General features: G+C 44.5%; 1 protein-coding gene across 1 annotated transcript in view; it reads right to left on the bottom strand.

Moving 5' to 3' along the window:
* Nucleotides 1-26,920, bottom strand: part of LOC109306674 (sodium channel protein type 5 subunit alpha-like) — a 310,690-nt gene that overhangs the window by 103,291 nt on the left and 180,479 nt on the right. Inside the window, exon 16 of the mRNA XM_019530203.1 lies at nucleotides 25,366-25,722. Coding sequence (XP_019385748.1) covers nucleotides 25,366-25,722 — 357 coding nt within the window. The remainder of the gene's footprint in view (nucleotides 1-25,365; nucleotides 25,723-26,920) is intronic.

Below are 26,920 nucleotides of genomic sequence, written 5' to 3'. Positions count from 1 at the left end.
CTACATGGCCAGTATGATGAACACAGAGAGAGCAACCAGGGACAGCTGCAGGAGTCATCAGGAGACAAGGAGAATACAAAAGCAGAGACTTGAGAGTAACAAAGGGTCCCACCCGGGTCCCCAAGGCCACCATGGACAGAGGGCGCACCACCAGCCTGTCTCATCTACCCCACTGGTGGCAGGGTGTGGGCCTTGGCATCCCACCTCCAAACTGCTGACATCAGTGAAGACTGCATCCTGGCCAGATGTATTCTGACTTTGGCGACAGCCCTAGGATTTGGTAGATACATAGAATTGCTTGATTGTTTGTATTGCTACTTTTCTGTTATCACTGTGTACCAATACGTTTGCCTATTACCGAATGGCAAGGTCATGGTCTGTCTGAGGATGTCACTAGCTTTCTCACTGAATCCTGCAGGGCAGCATGCCCACTGTAGCTCAGCTCCTAAACACTCCTTTCCTCTTCTTCATCCTTGGGTCCAGCCATAAATCCCTGATCTGTTGTGAGATCAGGGCTTGGAGCACGAAGGGAAAGGCTGCAGGGAATAAATTTATTCATCTCTGCAAGACAGAGAGAATCAGCATAGGAGGACCGCTCTGGACTGGTACAAATACAGCTCCCTACATTAATAAGGCCAAGAAGCTGGGGAAAAACTATAGCATTATACTGCAATAATAATAATAATGATGTAATTCTGTTGCAGCCAAAGGAGCTACACCAGAGCAAAGCCAGTGTGAGTAAGAGGAAAATCAGGCATCTCACCTGGAAAAAATAAATCAAAAGAGCCAGACATAATTACTAGGAATGTCTTTTTTATCAGTAGGAGAAATGCAATTTCTTTTAAAATGTTACCTTCTCAGACAGTGACATTGTTATAGTTTGGTGCATGTCCTGTAATTAGTCTTTTTTTTCCTGACAAGTTAGCAGAATGAAAAGGGCACTGAAGCAGTTCCACTTAGGGTTATGGGTGGCTCTGTCTACCTTCAAAATCCCTGACTCAACCCTCACCTCCTGGGTTCAGTTTTCACCTTGGCCTTGCTGGAAGGACAATTTACTGTGAACTGCGTGACAGGACTCTCCCAGCCTGGGATGTTATAAAATACATTTCCTCTGTAATTGTGCACAGAGGAAACCCACTGCTTTCAAACTGCAAACAGGCTCAGAGCTTTAAACCAAACACCCTGAAGAAGACCAGCTGCTCCAATTGAGGGCAAACCCCTGCCTTCATCTAGAGGAAGGGCACAGGTGATGTATTAGCAGTGCCAGGCACAAATGGAAAATGAGAAGCATCCTCTATTGGTGAGGGAGGAAGAAACAAAAGCTGAGCATTGACAGAGATTGTCTTGCTGCTTCTCTAACAAAACACTTTTCCTCTGCTGTCACGTGCTCGGCTGTTAGTAATACCCCTTAGTCAGCAGCCCATGTCCCTTTTGGGATTTGGTTTTCTAGCAGCTGCATTGGCTATTTCCAACCCCCTCCTCCCTGCCACTCTGCAGAGCCCCAGGGAGACATCCTTCCCTGCTGCTCATGTGAAGGGAAGAGGCTCTGCATCGCCCTTCCAGTTCCACTGCACCAGCCAGGATAAAAGCAGGCTCCGACCAGCACGTGGTAGCACCATTCCTTAAATAACATCAAGAGGCCTGACCTTCACAGAGTGCTGAGCAAGTGTCTCAAGCTGGGCGCATACAAATAATGGCACTCAAGAGAATGTGTCACGGTGGAAAATTTGCACCGGAGGCTTGAGGCCTCAGCTGTGCTCTGAAGCGCTTTCTGCCAGCGTTCCCCTTCCCCCTGCTGCCCTTACCAAGAGAGGGCAAGCATTTGGGCAGGAGTCAAGGGCCTTTGTCGTGTTCACAAGCACATTTCCTTTTCTGGTCCTTTTGAGATAAGGTATTTAGCAGAGTTCACAGATTTATTGGCATCTGACAGGGCCCCGTTGCGAGCACTTCTGCTTTGGTCTCAAACTTGTGACTCCTGGCAAGAGACCGCAAGCACCTTCCCACACCACCCCATTCCCCTTACAGGCACCTACCTACCCCACGAAGGCCTCAGCTCCATATGCACTGGGTGTTAGCACAGGTAGTCCAGGGGACTTCCCCTCTGTGCCTACCTCATGAGGAGGGAGCCAGGATGTCCCAGTCCACATGTCTGGCAACAGTAAGGCAAAGACTTTCCAAAAATGATGTTTTCCTCCTCTATCCCATGGGAAGCCAAGGTCAATCCACATATTCATCTACTGGTGGTGACTTAAGAGAACTGAGGATTTTTCCAGGATGCCCATAATGCGCTGTTCTTGGACTCTTAGAAAATACCGATGACTGAGAAAGACATTGCAGCAATGAAGGCAACTGAAAGGGACTCGTATATTCACTGACTTTTATCCTTGATATCTAGGTGAGGTTCTTTGGGGCAGAAATCATGAAACAGGACTTTCTCTGTGCAAGGCAGGAAACAGAATGGAGAAATGAAGAAGGAAGATGGTGGGAAGAGCCATCAGGTAAGAAGGGAAGCCCTGTGTTCCTGTTTGTTGCTGCCCTACTGAAGAAGACTAGCTATACAGAAGTGAGAGACAGAAGTGACTCTGCCCTGTAATTCCTGCCCACCTTGTGGCATGAGGGGCTATAAATCTAACTCCTTAGGCACCATTCAGGCTACCTGAATCCTGATTTTGGATGCATGGAGGTGAGCACATACTGTGCACCGCTCCGTCTCTTAACACATGCCCAGGGCCTGGTAGGCAATGGACAGACTCATGCCCTGTCCTACGACATACCAACCATCAAAGCTGAGCTAGAATAGGAGGGAGGGGGCATAGTTATTGGCTGCTGTTGTAAACTACTACTTCAAGGAACTAGGTGAAAACAGAGTGGTTGTCCCTGAGGTGATGCAGCTACCTTTTATGTCACCTCAAGACCCAAGCCAAACCCTAACCCAAACAAGACAAGACATGGGATAACATGTCAAGACATGGGGCTGGGGGTGGAGAAAGGGGAGATGTCTGGTGAGGAGCATTCTTTAGTACAGTCAGTCCTCAGACTACTGACACAGTTGGTTCCTGAAAACTGCATCTTAAGTTGAAACGTTGCAACTCAGAACCAATTTTCTCATAAGAAACAATCTTATAAATGGGGGATTGGTTCCTGAACCAAGGCCTGATACCCTATTGTCACCAAAAATACCTGAGAATTTAGTACTTGATCAATTATAGATGAGTAATACAGCTACATTAATGTATTTATATCATAAATAGCAATCGTATTGATTTGGAAGGACTTCTTTGAGGTGACTTTGCCGGACTTTTTGAAGGGCTCTTGGTTGCACTTTTTGAAGGGTTCTTGGCTGGAGTCTTCTCAGGAGTCTTGGCTGCAAGTTTTTCTGGAGTCTTGCCTGCTTTCTTAAAGAAAGTGTCCAAGCAAGTTTGGACAGATGTTCTCCAGAGAGATGAGCGACGCAGCAAACTTGTTCGCTGGCATGGAATCGCATTGGATCAAGTGTTGTAAAGTCGAAACTGATGTCATAAAGTTGAAACAGGGTATCAATTTATAAATGTTGTAAGTGTGAAACGTTGTAACTCAAAACGTTTTAAGTTGAGGACTGCCTCTACATTCTTCCAGGAAGACCTACCAATCTTCTTGGAAGAATCAGATATAGAAGAGTATTTTGGAGGAGAAAGACGGAAGTGTGGAGGAGGAAGCTTCAACCAGAGTAGGCAAAGGAAGGCATGAGGCAAGATGTGAGGAAGGAAGTGGGAGAGAAAAGAGAGATCTCTTCTCTTGTGAGGACAATGAACCAGCTGGGGAGCAGGAGGAACAGAGGTAAGTTCCTTGGAAAATCAAGTCCTCCCCACCAGAAAATGTTGACCAAAACAGTCATTTACATTGGGACTTTGCAACTTTTTAAGGAAATATTTCAGTCAAAAACCTGTGACTCTTAGTCTTTGGGCATTTAAATATCAAAATGTTCTGCAAGCAGCTGACACCTTCTGTGGAAAAAAAATCGTCGAATTGAAAACTTCATTTGTCATTAGAATACAGACCGGGTGGAAATCTTTCAACTAAAACTGAGAACAAGGATGGGCCAGGGACTGGAGGCTAGGGAGCTTGCAGAGGACATGGTACAAGGCCAGAAGCCAAAGCCAAGGTTCAGAAGGGAAGATGTCGTCAGAGCTAAGGATAAAGGGAACTATAGTTGAGACGCTGAGGCAGGCTGAGTAAGGGAAAGCTAAGACTCAGGAAAGGAGATTACAGCATCAAGGAGAAACCTGGCCAAAAAGCAGACAGATAGTTCAGCTATAAAGATAGCAATGAAAAGGTGGCTTTTGGGGATATAAAAGGAAAAGAAATCACCACAAGGCTCTGGTTGGGGATGGCAAAAATGAAAGAAGAGTAAAAAATTATACTGAAGTCCCAAGGCTGAGAAACAACGAGTCCTCGGTGGTGATAAAGAACCAGATCTGTGCAGAGGGATAAAAATTAAAAACAACGCTGGGCCTGCTTCTTGGGGTAAATCCTGCAGGACAGATCAACCTCTGGTGGAGACTAGTGAAGCAATGCAAGCCAACAATAGTGGACAACTGGTTCACTGCCTTCCCTAAAGATAGGTCTGGTTTTAATAGATGTCACTGAAGAGAACTGAGCCCAGGGAAGTTTACTTCCAGAGAGAATCTGAAGTTTGAGATAGCAGCATGATGATAAAGGTGAGATCCAGACCTGGGCAGGAAGAGGAGAGGAGGTCAGTGGTCAAGAGGCAGAATTTCGGCTTACTGGCAGATGTCACGTGGAGCTACAGAAGCAATATTCAGACCCACTCCCTTAGGTATTTCAATCCCAACCCAGCGCTGCTGTATAGTTCCCTGGCAAGCAACAGACCATTTTCGCGAGTGGGGGAAATACAAATACTCTCAGCAGCTTGCACTCTACTTGGGAAAGATACCGTTTGGCTTCTTATGACATGCTATATACCACCAAGAAAAGTTAAGCTCATCAGATAGCTTGATAAGCTATTTCACGTGGCTTTTTCAACAAGATACTGCCATAAGCAACAGTTAGAAATTGATTGTTCATTAGCCAGTATTAGAGATGGAACTAATCTTTACTTTTTTATTTTTTAAAAGAAAAAATGTAACCCATCCAGAAGTAATCAATAATGCATTAACCATATGTACTACATGATATATTTTAATATGAAAGTGCTCTTCTTTTCACAATTCATGCAAGACAGAACTTGTCATTACCCTTTAAATGACAACTAAACATGTCAACAGCACTAATGAAGAGAGACACATATTGAGATGTGCCTATCTTACTCTGCTACATTTTCTCATTGCTTTCTCTCTCACATCAATAAATTATGGTGGAAAAAATGGGCAAGAGGAATTCTATATACTTCCACAGTTCTTGCTAACATCTTGTTTTAGGAGGACTGCATCCTATTTCCCTCTCCCCTCCATTAGATATCTAAGTGGATTTAGATAGTTTTGTGTGATCCTTTTCCCTTCTGCCCAAGGCCCTGAATAATCAGGGATGGAAGAAGTGGACAGGTCCTCCTTTTCTTCATTGCTTTTTGTGACTTAGCCTTAAAGCTAAGATGATGACTCATTACCAAAGATGACACATGAAAGTTTTTTCAAGGACTGGACCTAGGTGGGACAGAATTATACTTAGATGTCTAAGTCCACTTAGATATCTAACGGGTGGAGCAGGATTTGTTTCTGTGCCCACCCTATTAATAGAATAGGTCATGGAAATTCAGCCCCACTAACCTATTGAAAAGAACCCTAATAAGAGAACACTCATTAATGCCATCTGTATAAAAAGTTATAAAGGCACTTAAGCTTCTTCAGTATGTAAAGTTCCTAAGTAAAGTATGGTCTTAAATTGCAGCAAGGCATATTTTGGTTGCATATTAGGACGAACTTTCTCACTGCGAGGATGGTCAAGCATCAGAACAGGCTACCTATAGAAGTTGTAGAATCTCCATCCTTGGAAATTTGTAAAAACAGTTTAGATGCACACTTGGCTGGGATAATTTATTCAAAGATAACCCTGCCTTGAGCGGGGAACTGGACTAAATACTCCCCGCCATACTTTTCTATGATTCCATGGTGATGCTAAAGTATTTGGATAGAGGTAGCCTCTTTTTTTCAAAGAAAAGTGTTTGAATTGGACCGGCACGTGATCGCAGTCAGGTACAGGGATGGGTTTTACGTGGCAGGGGGCCATTTTATTAAGTTAATACATTAGGTATTTTTTCAGATGGGTTCATTGCAAGGGTTACAGAGGTCTGACAATATAACTCAGAACTTTGGGTACCAAATGTGCATCAGTAATTGGGAACTTTTCACTCTCCTGCATGCAGAAAAGCACACAAAAAGCGCTATTCCAAATGTCAGAAAAGTTCTGAGCAGACTTTCTGTGTCAGCCTAACCTAAAGACAGGTTCAGTTTTCAAATCCCTCCCCTGCTGAACATGTACACAGTACACCAAAGACGAGAGCTCAGTCTTCCACTGGTGAATGGTCTATCAGCAAAATCCCAAGTCCAGGTCCTTTGGCCTTTCATCCATCCTGAATACTGGCTGCAAGTTGTAATGAAACAGCATTCCTTTGAACCACTGAGCAGTAAATTCCCAAGATCTACTTTTATTAACTTAACTGTGCTCATCTGGTGCTGCGAAGGTGAAAAAACACCAAGACCTCGGCCAATTTTGGCCCCAGTAGGAAAATTTTCTTTTTGATTCCCAAATAAATCAGACTTAAAACAGCCTAAAAAACTCTTGCATTAGAATTACAAGGAGTGAAAAATGGGTATATCCCCAGGGAGAAAGTGGCTCACACCTCCCAGACAAGAAGCTAAATTACTGGGGGGGAAAAGGGGTAATGGGAAACACAAAGCTAATCATCTCCTTCTCCATGCCATCACAATAACCCCCCTTATGTTCCATATTGACCCTTGCTCAGTTTTAACAGTGCAACAACAATCTCTGTTACAGATCACCACCCAGTCCACCTCTATTAGTGAGCTTTTAAGAAACTCCATAGCTAATGGTGAACATTAAATGCTTGTGAATGCAGGAGCCAATTAATTATTTAAATAGGATCACTTCAAATGATGCTGTAATTGCTTTGTTCTGAAGGTTGTTCTGGCTAGAAGTTGCCCTGTTGGATTAAACCCACAGTCCCTGCCTGAAATGAAAAAAGGATTCATCTGACATGCCTGGGCTATAACTTTGGCGCAGTAAGGAACTAAACATAAAAAGGCTTGACTATGTTATGCACTATTCATACCTACCATTGCATCTTTGTCTTTCTGCTGTTGGAAGCACTTTGTAAATATTAGGAAGCCTGGGCATGAGCTATTTATAATCTCAATAAGGGCAAGATTTATTTGCCTTTTTTTCTTTACAGTGAGCCTCTTCATGACTGGCATGAGTCATGAATGCAAATATTTGACTGTTAGCAAGTGTATTTGGTATGCCTGATAGCAGTCTTTATATTGATATGGCCGACACAGTATACACCAGACCCAGAGCCTTCTTGATTCATGCATAATTGGGAGAACTCTATCTTCCCTGTGAGGTTATGTAGTGCCTTGTCCTTGAGATGCCTGATATTATGCTTGTGGGCTGGTTCTGGATGAGCAGTGCAGGGACACCCTGTGCGCTGGTTTGAGCTCCAGAACGTAGATGGGAAGCACAGAGTCCTGTGGAGTCAAGGAATCACATTTGTTCACATGGGCTGCTGAAAGCAGAAGCCATGCCTCTGTGACCATCGTTCAGAATCAGAGAGTCCCAGAGAATAGGGCTGGGATGGCTCGGATAGCTCACAGGACTGGAGCACTGTCATGGTTGGGTACAAACTGTTCAGGAAGGACAGGCAGGGGAGAAGAGGAAGAGTTGCACTTTAGGTAGAAGAGCCATATGACTGCTCAGAGCTCCAGTATAAAACTGGAGATAGGCCTGTTGAGAGTCTCTGGGTTACAGTCAGAGGGGAGAGCAATAAGGATGTCATGGTGGGGATCTGCTCTAGACCGCCAGACCAGGAGAAAGTGGTGGATGAGGCTTTCTTCTTCGTCTGATGAGGGACTTCAATCATCCCAACATCTGCTGGGATGGCAATACAGCAGTGTGCAGGCAATCTAGGAAGATTTGGCAAGTGTGGGGACAACTTCCTGGTGCAAATGCTGGACCAGACAACTAGGGGCCATGCTCTTCTTGACCTGCTGCTCACAAACATGGGTGAATTGGTGGGGAGTGTAGTAGTGGATGGCAACTTGGGCAGCAAAACCACAAGATGATTGAGTTCAGGATCCTGAGGAAAGGAAAGATGGAGAGCAGCCGGGTAAGGACCCTGGACTTCAGAAAAGCAGACTTTGACTTGATCATAGAACTCATGGCAGGATCTCCTGGGAAGCCAGACTGCGGAGGACAGGAAGCCAGGACAGCTGGCTGTCCTTTAAAGAAGCCTTACCGAGAGTGCAGGAACAAACCGTCTTGATGTGCAGGAAGAATCATAGAAATGAAGGGCTGGAAGGACCTCTAAAGATCATAGTCTAACCCCCCTGCTCTGGGCAGGAATACTGCTGAGATCAAATGATCCCAGAAAGGTGTCTTTCCAGTCCCCTCTTGAACACTTCCAAGGTTGGGGACTCACCACCTCCTTGGGAAGTCTATCCCGGATTCTGGTCACCCTTATTGTAAAGATGTTCTTCCTTACATCCAACCTGAAACCATCCTCTAACAGTTTATGGCCATTGCTCCTTGTCCTCCCCTGGGGCACCCTAGTGAATATTTCTTTTGCCCAGCTCCTGATATTCATGCCTTACATATTTATACACAGCCACCAAGTCCACACTCAGTTTTCTCTTCCTCAGGCTAAGCCATCCAGATCCCTTACTCTTTCTTCATAAGGTTTGTTCTCCAGGCCCTTAGCCATTCTTGTGGCCTTTCTCTGGATTCTCAATATTCTCCATGTCTTTTTTGAAGTGAGGTGCCCAGAAAGGCACTGGCACCGAGTAGAGAGAAATATCACTTCTTTAGCCCTGCTCGCGATGCATTGGCTAATGCATCCCAGTATGCTATTAGCTTTGTTGACTACAGTGTTGCACTGGTGGCTTATCCTGTGATCAACCATAACCCTGAGGTCCCTTTCAGCCATTGTGCTGGCCAGGACATCTCCTCCTAACCTATATTCATGTTGCTGGTTACTTCTCCCTAAATGAAGCACTCTGCATCTATCCTTATTGAACTGCATCTGGTTCCACTCCGTCCACCTTTCCAGCTTGTCCAGGTCTGCTTGGATCCGCATCCTATCCTCTAGCACGACCACTTTTCCCCATCACTTAGTACCATCTGCAAACTTGGCCAGTGTGCTTTCCACATCTTCATTTAAATCATAGATAAAGATGTTGAATAGCATGGGGCCAAGGACCAAACCCTGCAGGACACCACTGGCTACCTCCTGCCTAGACGATATAGACCCATCCATTAACAGTCTCTGGGTTCAGCCACAGTTCCCAACAACTCCTGACAGTGGACTCTGCCAGCCCACAATCCCTGTTTTTCTTTATAAGAGCATCATAGGAGACCATATCGAAGGCCTTTTTCAAATCCAAATATATGACATTAATCTTGTCTCCCACATCTAAGCAATTCATTACTTGATCATAGAAGGAGACGAGGTTGGTCAGACTTGATCTTCCCACAACAAAACCATGTTGGCTATCCTTCAGCATCATGCCTTCCGCCAGCCTCTCACAAATGGACTCCTTGATAATCTTCCAACTCAAATTTTCTATGATTCTATAGGACCTCCATAGGTGATCTATTTCAACACTGTGTCTGAGGCAGAATCATCCTGTTGGGGAGTGACATTATAAGCCCGAGGTCCCCGCCTGCCTGGAGCTCTGATTGCATGCACCATTTGGAAAACCCATGGACTATCGCTGTTGCCTACCTCAGGTAGTTTACTCTCACCCTACACATCTTGTTGGTCCTTCTTTTATTACTGGGAGTTGGATGAAGGATGAAAGATCATTCCACTGAGTCCTTCCCTGGGGGTTTCCTTCATGCATCTCCTTTCCTTACACTCCACCCTTATCAAATCCAGAAAGATGGTACACTTTGGGGTCTTGATCTTGCATCTACCAACTGGACTGTTGACAGTTAATTCACTATTTTAATAAATGAAGGTGTTCATATGCTCAAATCAATTTGTCCAGAATTCATTAGGCCTTCCACTTGAATCAGTTCACTATAGGCCCATGGATCAACTGACCATATCAGTTCATTGAAGGATCCATAAAGTAATCAACTTAAATCAATTTGCTTCCAATTCAAGGGCCAATCAATTTAGACCAATTCATTTAAGGTCCAATAAGACAATCAACTTAATTAAATCTCTCCCAGGTTCATAAATCACTCAATTTAGATCAATTCAACCAAAAGTCCATAGAACGGTCAACTTAAATCAATTCAGTCCCATTTATGGGTACCTGGGCCACATCATATTGCTTTTCCTCAGGGATAATGACACTTCCTCACCCTCCACTTCATGACAGCTTGGCTTCTCAGGACCTGGACAAACCAGGCTCCTGCAAGGGGGGGAACATCCTGTATTGCCTCCTCCTTCTCTGATCCAGCAAAAGAAGAACAAAAGAAAAGGAAGAAACCCCCCCCCCCCAATAAAAAGGGGGCTGTGCCTTTAACAACCCTCAGATTCACTCACGGTGATGGATCTCTCTCTCTTTTGCTCTCTCTGCTGGTTTCTTGCCAATGTCTTCACCACTACAGTCGTCCATTCACTGGAGCTAAGTGGCTCCCTGGAATTACATGTCCAGGACTTTGGCAGTGGTCCTTTGACCACCCTTGGCTAGCACGCTCATCCTTTTCACCTGTGGATGGCTGTAAGGCACTGCCAATTGAGAAGATCTCTAGCACACCCTCTCCTAGTCTGCCACAGTCCACCTCTGGCTGCTTCTCTCCAGGGCTGGAAATGCTTTCTTCTGTGCTCCGTCTGCCAATCTGGAGTATGTGTTGCAGAAGCGTGTCAGCCTACTTCTGGTGCCGGCTGGACTCTCCTCCATACCTGCAGGGAGTATTCCCCTCACAACTCCCTTAGGACTTCTTCCCAACCTCAATCTCTTTCTCATATATCCCTATCCAAACCATCCCATGCAAATCCATAATTTTAATCTCTTAGTAAAACTACCTTCAACCCTGGTACAACACAAGACATAACACCCTAACTTGACACAGAGAAAGCAGAGGGACCACAACAGCTAAAGTCCCACTTCTGTAAAAGGTTAATATGCATTCAAGAGATCCAAGGAAGAGAGACATGCCCCTCACAGTCCATAGCAATCTGATCATAGGGTAAAATTCCTTCCTGACCCCATATATGGTGATCAGTCTGACCCTGAGCAGAGGGACAAGGGCCTCTAGCCAGGAACCTCCAGCTTTAAATTCCAGGCAGGGATTCTTGGTGTAGCCTGAGCCCAAGAATGTGGAAGAGATGAAGACATTTCTTTCACATACAGGAGAGTCTGTGTATTTAGGTTCTGACCTGGCCTTTATTGACTGGTCCATCAAACGCATCCTAAACTGAATTTCCCTAAGATGTTGTAACTGCCTGGGAATATGGCCCACCATTGTTGCACTTCAGAGATATGCGAATCTTTCCTAAACAATAGAGGAAAGTCTTATTTAAGGGTAAAGGACACCAACAGACCAAGTAATTCCTAAAAGCCTGGTGATTCAGGCATTCTCCCTAAATAGAGGAAGAACAAAGTGGGGCAATAATACAAATAAGAGGAGAGAGGATAAATCTTTTATTTTCCCTCAAACTTCCTTAGACTTAGACTAACTAAAAACTCTAAAAAAAAATGAACTGGGCACAACTAGAGAAAAAAAATACAGTATAGCTAAACTGACTGGGAATACTGGCACCATGTCTCTGACCAGGAGTAGCGAGATGGGGAGGCAGTGAGGATGGCAAGGCCACAAGGTCACAGATTGACCAATAAGTCTCTGGTCTTGGGCTGGAGGGGATCACACCCACTCATGGTGGAATATCCATGTGGAAAGACCCTCAAAGAAAGACACTAAGGTTGAGACACTCTTTTGGAACTGTGAGTTTCTAATATCATAGTCAAATGCCCTGGCGGCAAGCCATAAGCACCCATCAGAAAAATTGTGGAAGTGGGACTGTGATGGTGATGGTGATGACAGTTTTTCTGAGTCCATTATGCTTGTATCCCAGAATATGCTTATTCATCTGTTACAGGGTACTCCTCTGCAAAGCTTGATGTGTCCAGAGAAAGACAATTTACTTTGCTTAATGAGGTGTCCAAGATGATGAAACAGACTCATGCAGCATTTCCACTACTCTTTAATGTTCCCCTTGGGCTTTCTGTCTACTTCTCAATCCACTCTAATACTCCAATCCCCTCAATAGTGTTCCCACAGCTCCTTCTGGGCATCTGAGTCTTTCCAGCTAATCCACACTGTCTTTTTGCCAGGTGCTTTTAGATTTCAAGTGTCCCTGACAATGACCATTAGTGATGTGCCTACTTGCCCTTGTTTGTCCAATAATTTCATTTGCTATAACCAAACTACAAATGCACGCATCTCAGGGGATTGCAAACTAGCTAAAAGAGAAGAGAAGTTGACCAGCTAAATCTAAAATATGGGTATACTAACATGGAGACAGAGGGTGCTACAGGGCAAAATGGAGGTTAATAGCTATACAAATGGCCTTTGTATTTAATGGTCACACCTACTCATGCACTTAACTGCAGAGTAGACTAATTAGCCATGGAATAAAGTGTTTACACATGAGGCCTCGGTAAACTGATTAACACCGCAGTAAGATAGTACTGTTGTGGACAGTACTGTCTTATGCCAGGGTAATTTACTGTGATTAAATGCACACATAGACACAGACCATGGGTGTAAATTGCACCAGTCAGCCCAGCCACCTGGGGGCCAGACTCCTGCCTGCCACCTAGTCACATGGCTCTGCATTTTCAGCACCCTCGTGTCCCAGCCAGCCCCTCTGTCACCTGACGCTGCCACCCAGAGCCTGGGGCTGACCTCCCATGCCCCAACTAGCTTGGGCCTGCTCTGCCCTCAAATTGCTGTAGTCCTTGGCCCATGTGTAGATGTTGTACTCAGGAGTAGTTTACTCTGGCTCCAACTGTTCTGGAGTTTATTGCTTTGCATTACTTGTACATGTAGATGTGCTTATTGTGAATCCAAATGTCCCTGAAGACTAATTTTCTTTCTAGCTTCTCCTTTGAGATTTGGATTTACCTTCAAAATAAGAAACTCCTTCTTTCCTTTCATTTTTTAAAACAGTGGAAATAATGGGCCAAATGTTGCAGCTGGTATAAATGGTTATATTTGTATTGATCTCTAAAAGAATGACACTCATTTACATCAGTTGAGAAATCAGGGCGTTGATTATAAAAATAACAAAAGATTATTATGCACCATTTATGCTTTTCTTATGAAAACAAACAACTATTTCCAGCATTTGACGCTAATATTTTATGTGGTTTTTAGAAAGGTTACTTTTCTTCTGTTTTGTTTTTGGTCTTTTATTTAAGTTAATTATCAGATCCAGGGAAGAATGTGATTATAAATATTGTATTTCCTTCCAAAGAGATTAAGTTGTATTTACAGAGTAGCACTGATTAGTGACCTCTCTTCCCTTAATCATTTCTTTCTTTACAAAACTATTTCATGCACATTTAAATGAGAAAATGTTTGCCACTAGGTATAAAATAATTACTTTATATAGGAATGCAATTTTTAGATCAAATCTAACTGCAATTTTTAAGTACATTTCCTTGGGGACAGGGAGTTTAAAAAAATAAAGAAAGTTGGGCAGGGCAATTCTAGTTCTGCCTATTGTGAAGCTGAAAAATAAATAAGAAGATAGTCGGAAATGTGTTATAAACTGTAGTCAGTATTCCATTTTCACACATTTTTGGAACTAAAAACATTAATGAATGAGAAGGCTGCATTTTTTTGGATAGAACATCCTTTGCTTATTTTATAATAAAGAAAGCTCATAGCATATTATTTTTTATGATCTAAAAATATTGGAATCTTGACATAGCCTCACCTGATAATCCAAGCCTTACTTCAAACACAGATATTAACCCTATGCTTGGTCTTCAGCATGAACCATGTACTGCAACAGGCTTTTATCATTTAAATTCACAAAATGTAGCTTGTGGACTAAACTTTGACCTGCTGATCCTATCAGAAACCACATCTATCTCCTATCCAGAAATGGATGCTGATAAATGCTGATGTTACTGCACTCCACCACTGATCTTAGAGTGAGGACTGGTGATGGCACCCATGTCTATTTTAGATAAGTAAAAAGGAAAAGTTGCACAAAAGCCATTTTTAGGGCAGGTGCTGACTTGCAGCAGACTCAGCTATGGCAGGAATGTACAAGCTGGAGGAAACATGGCACTATGTGCCTTTTTGTTCCTTGCTCTTTCTCCAAAGCACACAAGAGCTGAGTGCACAAGCTGCAATGAACGCTGACTGAGCCAGTTGCTTCTGGGGTCCCAGGACCAGACACTAGGACCTGATCCACAGCTTATCCATGTCAACTGGAGTCTTTTCAGGGATGTCAGCAGGCTTTGGAACTGGGTCTAAGTCACAAATTCATCTATCAACCCACTTAGCTACAGCGCGGGCCACCACTGTTCTGAGCCAATGACCCGACACTGTCCTGATGAGAGGTCAAGGGCAGCGGAATAGTCATATTTGCAAGCTGAGTATAAGAAATGGTCTTGTCTTTCCCCAGTGGCCCCATTGCACGTTACCCCAAACTCTGTTTCCCAGATAGAGGCAAAGGCCCTGCCTCAGAGAGTGTATAATCTAAAACAATATTCATGGGAGCCATGGACAAATCGGATTATAAATGCATCACTGCTCATTATTTGTACCTCTCCTTGATGTTTGTTTTATTTGACTGCAAACACAGAACAAAAGGCAAAGTTAATATGCCAATCTAATCAGAATCAAACATTCATCACATCCCCAATGCTTTACACATCCCCCTCTCACAAAAAAAGAGGGGGAAAAAAACCCCCTCAACTGATGTGACTAGATAATTAAACAAACCGTTTATTTTATTTATATTACATACGCCCCTGCATGCATGCACACACAATACACTTGATTAAGTATATACTAGATAATTGCATGGGGCCTAACATCCCCTTCCTATGCAGAGGGAGGGGATTCAGGGCAGAAAACTTACCATGAGCTTCTCCTCAGACTTTTTTTTCCTATTTCTCCTACGGGGAATGAAGTTCTGCACCCACTGTAAAATGCCTCCCAACTCCACCAGGTAACTGGATAGCATGGGCCCTCTACTTGCAGCACCCTAGGGTCTGGCTCCTAGGGAGCATTATCTCCGCTGGACCTGCAAGGGCTGTGCTTGTGGCTGTCTTTGGGAGGGTGCCGTGAAAGGACAAGTGTGCAGAACTGTTGGGTGGAGGGGAGGGGAATGATGCACTTCTTTCTGTCCTGTTCACTCCATGCCTGCGATGTCCCAAGAAAGGGTGAAGCTGTTCCAGCAATGGCTGTGCTCTAGTTCCTTATGGGAAGTCTGGGCGTGGAGATCCGTGCATGAGTTTCAGAGGCCTGTGTTTTGGCTGGTCTAACACCGATGGATATTTTATGCCCTGTCCAGATAGCCAGAAGTTTATAAAGGCAAAGCAGGCCTGGGACAGAGTGCAGTGTCCACTGTCTTTCCAGCAAAAGTGAACACCTGGGACAAAGTTCAGGTTTATGACTGAACTGAGAACACCCCGGAAGCCTGTTTGCCTCCTGGCTTAGCTATTCATCACAAATATTTCTGGAGCAGAACAACTCTGCAAGTGGTTTGAAAAGAAATCAGCTTCCCGCCTGGTAGTGCTCGCTATTTAGACCAGGCAAATACTGAGAGTGGAGATAAGAGACGGGGAATGGGGTTATGCATTGTCATTGCACCTTACTGAATAAGCTTTGATCTATTTTAAGTTAGGGATGAAACAGCGGAGAGGAGGAGATGGGGATGGGGGATCAGCACTGAAAGGCAAGGGGAAGGCAACAGGGTTGGATGCTGGGGAGTGATGAAGCAAGGTAGGCTGGAAGGGGAACGTCATGCCAGGCACGTGGCTCGGCGGGGAAGCAGTCATGAAGAAGGAAGTGAGCAGAGGAGACAAATGGAGCAAAGAGGTCTGAAGGATAATGTGAGGGTCTCTGGGAGCTGAGAGGCAGAGCCATGAGCAGAAGGCCCCTAACTTCCCCTCTTAGCTGCACTAGCTGGCCCTGCACACCACATGCTCCTCTGCTGCACCGTTTGCTTTGGCACCCTCCTGTGCTGGACTGGGTGCCCTGTCTTACCCTAAGCTCCCTAGCCACAAACCTCCACCGCTGCACCACGCTGCTCAGGTGCCCTGGGCCATGGGCTCTCCTGGCACTGCAGGCTGTGCTAAGCTTTACCCTCCCACCCCCTGGGGCAGGAAGGGGACGCTGGATGGAGATGGAGCCCAGAGCCTCCGGCTGCTTCTGTAACTGGAGTGATGGGGGAGCAGCAGGTAGGTGGGAAGACAGGGACGAGGAGGGTTGCAAGTTAACCCCTCATGTGCCTCCGGTTGGGCAGCTCTGTTCTCTCATTGACTCTGAGGGAAATGGTGTCAGGTCTGGAGGAGATGGTAAAACTAGATTTTACTTTGAAGATATAAGCATTTGCGTAAAGGGGTGGTGTAAAAAAGCAGGTCTCTTGTCACTAGCGCAGTCACCTTTATTTTTCTCTAACCACTGGGTTTATAAGAGCAACACGTAGAGCAAACAAGTCCAGGAAAAAACAGAGAGAGCTTCTTTCAATCTCCTTTTCTGAGCCCTGGCAGAGAAAAGCCTGAGAATACATAAAGGCCTCACAATGATGGGCTGGGTACAAGCTGGTGGCAGTGACCTCCCCAGGCACTGCCACCGTCAGCTCATCTGGTCCATCTCTCTCTGTCCAGCCCATGGATATTTCAATAATCTCTCTGGCACTGGGAAGTCTGTGTAACACTCACCCCTCAAACTCACCCTCTCTTCTATGTTTGCACCTTTTCTCTCGCGCCTATCTCCCTGGCCCTCTTTCCAACATCTGCACCATGCTGTATCTATTCTCCTTGTTTGCCCCACACACCTTTCTTCTCCTCTCTATCTAATTTATTTTTATATGGTGCAAATGTTAGGGCTTCCTCTTCTGTGCTCGCTCCCCTACCCCATCAGTCCCACCTTCTTTTCTTTCCTCACCGCCGCAGACAGGCCCATCACTTACACTCGGAGTCTGAAGTGCACACGCATCTGCGTTAGCCACCACTCTGGCTTGGTCCTCCCTCTGCTTCTTGGATACATAAGTGTCTGCATTATACACACATTCACTCTCTGCACAGAAATCCCCACTCACTGGCCATCTTTGCAGACACACAAGCAGTGGGAAGAGGGTTTTTCTTTCAGCTCTCCCCCACTCTTGTCTGCAGGAGATGGGGATACTTTCTAGACTACTTTCCCTCAGAAAAACGCTTCAGCTTCAGAAAGAAGGAGCGGATCCAGGCTCAGCAACAGCCCAGGCTTGGCCTGTGTGCTCCAGGCAGAGATTTTGCTTCTGGAACCTCTTTTGGAAACAAAGGCAAAGATGGGTTTGGACCATGGCTGAAAACGGCTGTGGACGGAGACAGACCCCTTAGAAATGGAAAGGAGACGGCAGAGGGAGGCTGCTAAGACCCATATAGAAACAGCTATGGCAAGGAGAGGATTTGCTTTTCTGATTTCAGCAGTTACATAGTTGGCCCAGATTATAAAATCAGCCTGTCACAACATGCACTGAGGTCCAGGGAAGCCAGACTCTGTCACACCCGTTGACGAGCGACTTCTAGATTCACAGGCTTTCCTCTGCCAACAACATCCTGCCCTGACTGTACGAATCCCAGGACAGCCAGCAAAAGCTGCCTCACAGATCTCTCATTTGTGCTGGGGACAGGAGCTGAAAAGCGATGCTTGGATCGGATGCCCTATACTTGAGCTTGGTTTTCCTGACATTGCTGCAAGTGAGGCCTGACAAATGACGTCGCTTCAGTTTCTTGCCACTCTATCAGTGATGTTATCCTACAAAGAAATAGAAGTGGAGTAATTCTGGGAGGAATCAGGCCCACTGAGCTTACTGTTGCATCAAACCAGTTTAAGAGCCTGTAGCATTTTAATTTAACCTTAATTTACCACTGTCCTCTCCAAATAATAACTTCAAGGAACTGTCTAAGCGGGTACTTTATCTGCAAGGTGTTCTAACTTGCATGCGAAGAAGGCTGGGCTTTCTGTTTCGAGATCACTGACATTTCCAGATTCCCAAGCATGTCATAGCTGTGCATCATATGATGTTGAAATGGGACGAACATGCATTCAAGGCTGAGAAATGGAAGCAGAGGAAACAACAGGCTGCAGACACATCTGGCTTTTCTAACAGAAAACTTTCCATTAGGCTTATCTAAAGCAGGCTAGTTCAAATCTCATCTAAAACCATCCTGGGCAGCTGTGCTGCCAGGCACTCCAATTATCATAGGGATATAGGACTGGAAGGGGTCCTGAGGGGCAGTGAGTCCAGGCCCCTGCTATTACAGGCCTTCATGTCAGATAATCCCTTTCATAAACAGATCAAATTCCTTTTTAATGTCATTAGGGTTTTGGCACCCACTATTGCTAGCATGGAAGGCAGATCACTTAACTTCCCAAAGTGTCTGGAACTGTGCGTAATCTCCTGGGCTAGGTACAGACTTTCAAAAAGGCCAGGAGGGAATTGATTTAAGTTATGCGGTTTTCTGAAAGTGGCCTAGTTTAGGTCCGTAGCGAACAAAACACACATTTGCCCTTTGGTGGAAGGGGGGCAAATCTTAGACCAGGTTCTGCCATTTTCAAACCAGCCTACGTGTGCTGAACGTCTGTTCTGTTACGGATATACACCAGTTTCAGACCACTTACACCAGTAAAAGTGTAATGTCTGTACCTAGCCCTGGATTCCAGCCATCATGGATCTTTGGGGGCGTATCTGCTGCTCCAGGGATACAAGGATATACCTATTCTGGGACTGGCTAACTCTCTTTCCTTCTTTCTGCAGGAAGGGAATAGACAAGGCTTTACGAGGGTCCTCTGCTATTTACCACATGCTGGGGCCTAAGATGTTGCAAAAAGGGCCACAGTGTAACTAGGAAATCCCTAAACATCTGGTTAGATAAGCCTTTTTCCCTAGGCTTATTTTGCTGGCAAACTGACAGGTTTCCCTAATTAAGCACTAACTACCCTGGGATGGTTTTGATCCCCGGATTGTGGGAAGAGGCTGAGGAAAGACAGCAGTGAAACCAGGTCTTGCTGGTACAGAAAGGGGCAATGTCCTTTTGGGACTTGGGGGAAGCCGGCGTCACTTGATGGCCTCCTGTTAATGGCAGGATGCGCAGCTTCCAAGCGAAGGGGAATTACCTACCAAAAGCCTGCCATTTCTTGAACTGAATATTTTGGAAGGATATGCAAGTGTTTTTCCACACAAGGGGGTTGGGAGGCGGTTGTTTCTGCCTGCTGTGTGTCACTTATACCAATGTGTAACGCATTTATTCCAGCCTTTCCAAATCCATCCTACGACATTCTCTGAGAGGGAGGTGGGATCGGGCTCAGGGCCTTAGTGTCTGACCACATAACATGACATAAGACACAAGTACATTTTTAATAATGGCAGCTAGGCTGAGACAATTCCTCATTACAGACCTTACTATATCTCTTTTGGATAACTCATTTGTCTATAGGTTGCATTATTAACCTCAGCGCCCTACCTTTCTCTCTGAAATATGCCAACTCGTTTGCAAACTTTTACAGTAAACATAATTATACAGTTAGAGGCCTCAGAAGCTATTTCTGGTAAGTGTGCGAGAATCTGTTACATGGTAGCTCTGCTTTAGTTTTACCCTCCAGAGTAGCATTCAGTGACACTTGATAGGCAATGTGATGACAGCCCCACGGTATAATGGCACTAAAGACAGTTAGACAGTACATCATTTTGGGGCCACGTACTAGGGTTCAGGGCTTCCCAGATGACTAACACCAGCTGATTAGCAATAAGCAAAACTCAATTTTAGAGGCATTGAGCTCACTGAGCACCCAGGACCGGGGAGGGAGGAGGGGGTATTTCAACCACTGTAGACTGAGGGAGGAAAGCACTGCTGTAGCAGTGTCAGCTGCACTCTTTGTGGCCTGGGTCCTTGGAAACTGACCCTGATACCACATATTAGCTCCTTTCCTCCACTCCCCCTCCATTCATACATATTGGGTGCGTCTATATGTGCAATTAATGTGTTGCAACAAACTCCAGTGCAGTTTGCACCAGAGTAAACTGCTCTCACCCACAGTGTCTACATGTGTGCCTGGGACAGCAGTGATTTGAGCTGGGTGGAGCAGGCCTGGCTTGCAGGGGGCCAACTCAGGTGATGGCATAGGGTGGCAGAGGGGCTGGCTGAAGTATGAGGCCCAGCAGGAGTATGAGGCTGCTGACCCTAAGGAGACGTGTGGCTAGTCAGCTGGCAGGAGTCTGGCCCCCTCCTCATCACTGTTTACACATGCGTTGCAGCACAGTGGATATTACTGTCCCCAGCTACACTATCTTACGGCAGAGTTAATTAATTTATTGTGTCCTAAAAGTGGTGTATGTGTAGACGGTGACACTTTACTGCAGAGCTAATTAGTCAAATCCACAGTAAAGTGCACATGTGGATGCACCCATTGGGTGTAGGGCTGTGCCAACTCCCAGGATGGGGAGGTGGGGAGCACCCTTATCTGCTTCACTTGCCCCCTGCCTTCCAGATACACTGCTTAGTGCAGGCTGTGTTGGCTGGCTCCTATGGCTGGACAAAGACACCTGGGACATAATCCACATGCCCCTTTCTAGTTGGCACCCAGGGCTGGTACCCTGCTAACCCCACTCTAGGTATAGAATCATAGAAAAATTAGGGTTGGGAGGGACCTCAGGAAGTCATCTAGTCCAACCCCCTGCTCAAAGTAAAACCATGCCCAACTATATCATCCTAGCCAAGGCTTGGTCTAGCTGGGTCTTAAAAACCTCCAAGGATGGAGATCCCACCACCACTCTGGGTAACCTGTTCCAGTGCTTCACCACCCTCTTAGTGAGAAGGATTTTCCTAATATCCAACCTAAACTTCCCTTGCTGCAATTTGAGCCCATTACTCCTTGTTCTGTTATCTGTCACCACTGAGAACAGTCTAGCTCAGGTTAAAGGCTGCTTTCAAATACTCCTGAAGTCTTCCCTTCTGCAGATTAAATAAACCCAGCTCCCTCAGCCTCTCCTCAGAAGTCATGTGTCCTAGCCACATAACCATTTTTGTTGGCCTCTGCTGGACTCTCTCCAACTTGCTCACATCCTTCCTATGGTGGGAGGCCCACAACAGGTCACAGAACTACAGATATGGCCTCACCAGTGCAGAGTAGAGGGGAATAATTACTTCCCTGGATCTGCTGGTAATGCTTCTGCTAAGGTTGCCCAGTATCCTGTTATCCTTCTCAGCAACAAGGGCACCCTGTTGGCTCATATTCAACTTATTGTCCACTGTCACCCCCAAGTCCAGCCAGTCAGCCCCCAGCCTGTACTGGTGCATGGGATTGTTCTGTCCTAAGTGCAGGACTTTGCACTTGTTCTTGTTGAACCTCATGAGATTTCTTTTGGCCCAATCCTCCACTTCGTCTAGGTCACTCTGAATCCTAGCCCTACCCTCCAGTGTATCTATTAACCCTCTCCCCCAGCTTAGTGTCATCTGAAAACTTGCTGAAGGTGCACTCAACACCATCTTGCAAGTTTTTAATGATGATATTGAACAAAACCAGTCCCAGGACCAACCCCTGGGGCACTCCACTTGATACCAGCTGCCAACTAGGCCTTGAGCCATTGATCACTACCCACTGACCACAATGATCCAGCCATCTTTCTATCAACCATACAGTCTGTTCATGCAACCCATACTTCCTCGGCTTGCTTGTAAGAATACTGTGAGAGGCCGTATCAAAAGACTTGCTAAAGTCAAGGTATATCAAGGTATATCACATCTACTGCTTTCCCCACATCCACAGAGCCAGTCATTTCACCATAGAAGGCAATCGGGTTGATCAGGCATGACTTGCCTTTGGTGAATCCATACTGACTGTTCCTGATCACTTTTTTCTTCTCCAAATGCTTAGAAATGGATTCTTTGAGGACCTGCCCCATGAGTTTTCTGTGGACTGAGGTGAGGCTGACTGGTCTGTAGTTCTAATGTACTCACAGTTTTTACACACATGTATCAAAAGACACAATGGGTTAATGCAGTTTTTACACACTGCTGTCTTTAGTCTAATGTGCCAATACACCTTTCAGGAAGCACGACTGTACCCCGTACCATGAAGAATTAGGAGTTACTCATTTTACTTTTATTTGTTAGGAATTCCTAACAAATTGCACAGTTCAGAGTTCCTTCCAAAAATAGCTAAACTGCAGCATGAAGCTACACAGGACATTGCCCAAATAAACTTGAATAGGACTAGGTTTCACTTGCCTTTAAGGTGTACTTGGCTTACAGATATGAGGCTCTACAATATACCAGATTCAGGGTGATTAACACATTGTGTAATTATACTGGAATCACCTTACCTACAGTTTTTCATACACCTCTGATTTGAGTTGGAAATATCAGAATCAATAATAAAGGAAATCTGTGAACACTGCAACATGGAAGGAGGCTCTGATCTTTAGTTGAGGCACCAATTTATTCAAATATATTAATCTTCAAGCACATGCAAATCCACTAAGTAGGGAGAAATGCTGTAGGATCCTCTCCCTGCCCTCGCAGACTAAGGAAGAATTTCAAGGCCAATCTAGATATAAAAAATACATATTTTTTCCAGAACAGAGTCCTGAAACCCAGATAAGAAACATACATCTCAATGAGGTAAGGAGAAACTGTTGAGGAGCAGTGTTTTAGCATCCCTTATAAAACAGATCTCACATATTAGGATCCAAACCCAACCTAAGCCCTCTCTCACCGAAGGATAAATCATTCATTTAAGCTAACCACATTACAAACACTCTTTACAACTTTGATCCTATTTAGCAGGAGAATAAAAACCGATAGGGTCCTATCCAGCTCTCACTTCAGTCAGCCAGAATTTTGCTATTTATTTCAGCGGAAGAATAGGACCCATAATCCTCCATTCACTTGGCAGCTAAGCCCCGAATGGCGAGATCTGTGTATAATGCAGTTAACTTTGATGAATGTCATGATTCAGAATCTGACGGTCTATTTAATTTTGCCTTGTCCTGTTATGTTGACAAAACACTTTCTGTCTCTTCTGAACTAATTAACCTACAATAATTGCTTCCAATTTATTTAGCAGCTACCACATGCCTACTAAATTGTTAAATGAAAATGAGAAAGTTCATATTTCTCCCTTCTGTAGGCTGGGGACCTTGGGCTTATTCACTCTGACAAAGTTTTTCAGCATTTGATTTTATGTTTGAAAGGGTTATTGTTAATCACTCCAGCCTTAAATATAGTGTTAGTGTAATCTCGTCTGGATCAGATTTCTGTTTTCTGATCCTCACGCGCACTGTTGGTGGATGCACAACGCGTGGTAATATCAACAGAAAATGGTAACTCCCCTCCTAAACAAACTGCACGGATATTGAAACCGTTAATGCATTAAAGGTTAATGTTCTCCCCAGTATTTCCTGGGTATGATTTTCAGTTGAGCTCATTGTTTAAACAAAACAATTGTTTGGGTGAAAGAGATGGGGAGCTGGAGGGAGAGAATAATTTTCCAGCTGCTGCTGGAAAAATGTAAGAGAGAAGTATATTTGATTTGCAGGAAAAAAAAAAAAAGAATTGTGCCCCAATTCTGGCCATAGATAATTCCAAAGGAAAACCAGTAAAAATGGGAGGTTTTTAACTATTCTGTTACTTTTACAAACCCTGTTTTTAATCTTGACATCGCTTTGCAGTCTACAATCATAAAACAACACCTGTATTTCCTGTCAGGTTTTTTCCCCCAATATAAATCTGATTTCTGTATTTTAATTCAGCTTCCAGACAGAAGCAGAAGAAAGCATTTATATCAAATCCATTCCCCATGTTCAAGGTATCTTGTACTAGGAGCTTTAAAACCAAAACACTGAGTTCTGGAAATTATTAATTTAAAGCAAACAGGAGCAAAATCCACTATTTTTACAGCAGTGCTCAACCGCTCACCGTATAAACCAGGGATTTTCACCCAGGGTGCCAGGGGTGCTACGAGATCCTTTTAAAGATGCTGCACAATACTGGCACTGTTAGATGTGCAAACATGATTCACAAGATCAAACCGGAGATCTCCAACAGGAACCCAGAGCATCAAAAACATTAAGACCCGCGGTGGGCTTTCTATGTTCTTTGCAACAGAAGAATTGCTCCGTGATTTCTCCACAGTCAAACAAGCAGTGAAAGTTATTTCTCTGAAGTCAAACTATACATGAAAGTAACATTTCCTGAGGGGTGCTTTGAGTCTAATGAGGGGTGCCTTGAGACTAGAAATGGTGAAAACCACTGATATAGATAATAAACACATCGGAGGCACAATGTCAGAGGCTCCGTAAGCTAAACACGCAAAACATTTCCACCATGACTGCAAGCTAGCACAGTGCTCCATAAGATATCAACAGGGAAATAAGAGGCAACTGTAATAAGTTCAGAGCTTAATGTAACCCATGCTTTTGGGATAGCCTAGTAGAAAAAAACCCAAAAATCAAGCGAACAAGTAGCTTCACTGTTAACATAACCCATGGCTTCCTCAAGCAAGCAGGCTGCACACGTTCAGCATCCCATGCAAAGATGGTGTTGGCTGTCAGGTTCCTATGTTCTGCTTTTGAGACAGAGACAGATAAGGTGAAAATCACTCCTGCATCGAGTAAGACCCACGAATCACTTAAGTTCCACTTAAATGGCTTTTGTGGGACTTCAGAACAATAAATCATTATTATCAATTCCGTTTTCTCTACTGTAAAAGCTGATGCTCCTCTAGGAATGACTGTTTAATATTTATAAAACCAGTTACGTGTACAGCTTTGTATTTGGGATATAAAGAAGAATGGTGGGGGTGTAAAGCCAAAGGGGATTTTCCAGGAAATACATATATATTTGGGATTACACTTTGGACTATAGGGGACAGCAGTTTCCTATTAGGCAGGAGAAGGAGAACATTTGCACACGCACAACAGAAAAAGGGCAAAAGAAGATCTTTAAGACTTACCACTAGGTTTCCTATCACCATGACCAGCAAGAAGACAAGAAGGCACAATGGTTGTCCAGCTACTTCCATACAGTCCCACATGGTCTCAATCCATTCTCCACAGAGAATTCGGAATATAATGAGGAAAGAATGAAAGAAATCGTTCATGTGCCAACGTGGCAAACGACCAGTGGAGCTTATCTTGCTGACGTGATCCAAGTAGTTTTTCCCAAAAAGTTGCATTCCTACCACCGCAAAAATAAAGACTATGATGGCCAGAACCAGGGTCAGGTTCCCCAGGGCACCCACTGAGTTACCAATGATTTTAATGAGCGTATTTAAGGTTGGCCAGGACTTTGCCAATTTGAAGACCCTCAGCTGTGAACAGAACATAAAAACTTCATGTCAGTTTAGAGAACCAACAAGCATTTCTGGCAAGGAGCTGTTAAAATGGGTTAAAAAATTACAAAACATTTGAAGGACTCTGAAACAACATGCGGTGTGGGTTATTGAAGCAGCAGTCGACGTTAGACTTGCTCTATGGTTATTATTAAAAGAAAAATTGTGCCTCTTGCAGGATAGTCAGAAGGATTTTTGGAGAATACACATTCAACATAGGGACCAGGTAGCTGTGACTTAGTTGATCATTTATTACCATTGTATTCGCTGGGGGAGGAAGGGTATGGAAAGACAACCCAGTTCTTAACACTGATTTTTGTACTGCGGCTTCTTAGGGAAACAAGCTCTCTGGACCTTTCAGAGCTCACCCCTCCGATGGCTGGGAGCATATCCTTTCTGTTTCTTAGCAATCCATGGCAAGATGCTGCTAGATTTGTTTTCCTTTGCACAGCCTAAGTCCCACTTAAAATCTATGTTACGGTTTTAAGTGGTGATTAGCCCTCATGCTAACCTATACAGGTTGTAATTTCATTCCAGCCGAAAAGGGGTTGCTGAGAAATTTGCAGGGAGCACTCAGGCCCCGGCAGCAGCAGGCCATACACTGGCATTTTCATACATTAAATATTTACAAATAGTAAATTTAGGAAATTAAAAGTCTTTCTAAAAAATGTAAACATAGCATTGGCTGTCATGGTCTTTCAATTTTTTTTTTTTTTTTAAGTAATATCCTGGGTGGAATGATAAGCATGGATACCTTGGGACACGAAGTGCGACACAGTTGGCAGGCTGGCAAGAAAACTACTTTTCTGTTCCAGCATGTCAACAGATTCTCCCATTCATGGAACGCCCTCGCCGGCACAAAACAAAGGAGCCGGCAGTGAAAGATTTTCCCTGAAAGGCAGATGCTATGTTATGTTGTTACTTCTAAAAAAAGAATTAGTTTGTGAATAATGCAGACATCTACTTTTGACAACATTTAAAAATGGAGTGGCATGTTTGTAATATGCTTAAGGCATAACAACCTTTTCAGTGACGCGTCGTTAGTTCTGGAGCATCTCGGTTTATTGATCAGCCATCGACTTTCATGTTACCATGCAGGCCTTTATAAAAGTGCGGGCTTTTCATTGCAACTGGGATCACAGACATTTAAAATGTGCCACAAGTGACTGCTACATAT

Source organism: Crocodylus porosus, unplaced genomic scaffold (assembly GCF_001723895.1).
Source record: "Crocodylus porosus isolate Cpor-Errol unplaced genomic scaffold, CroPor_comp1, whole genome shotgun sequence".
NCBI lineage: Eukaryota > Metazoa > Chordata > Crocodylia > Crocodylidae > Crocodylus > Crocodylus porosus.
Note: the sequence above shows the minus strand (reverse complement) of the source record. Positions and strands in the feature narration are given on the sequence as shown.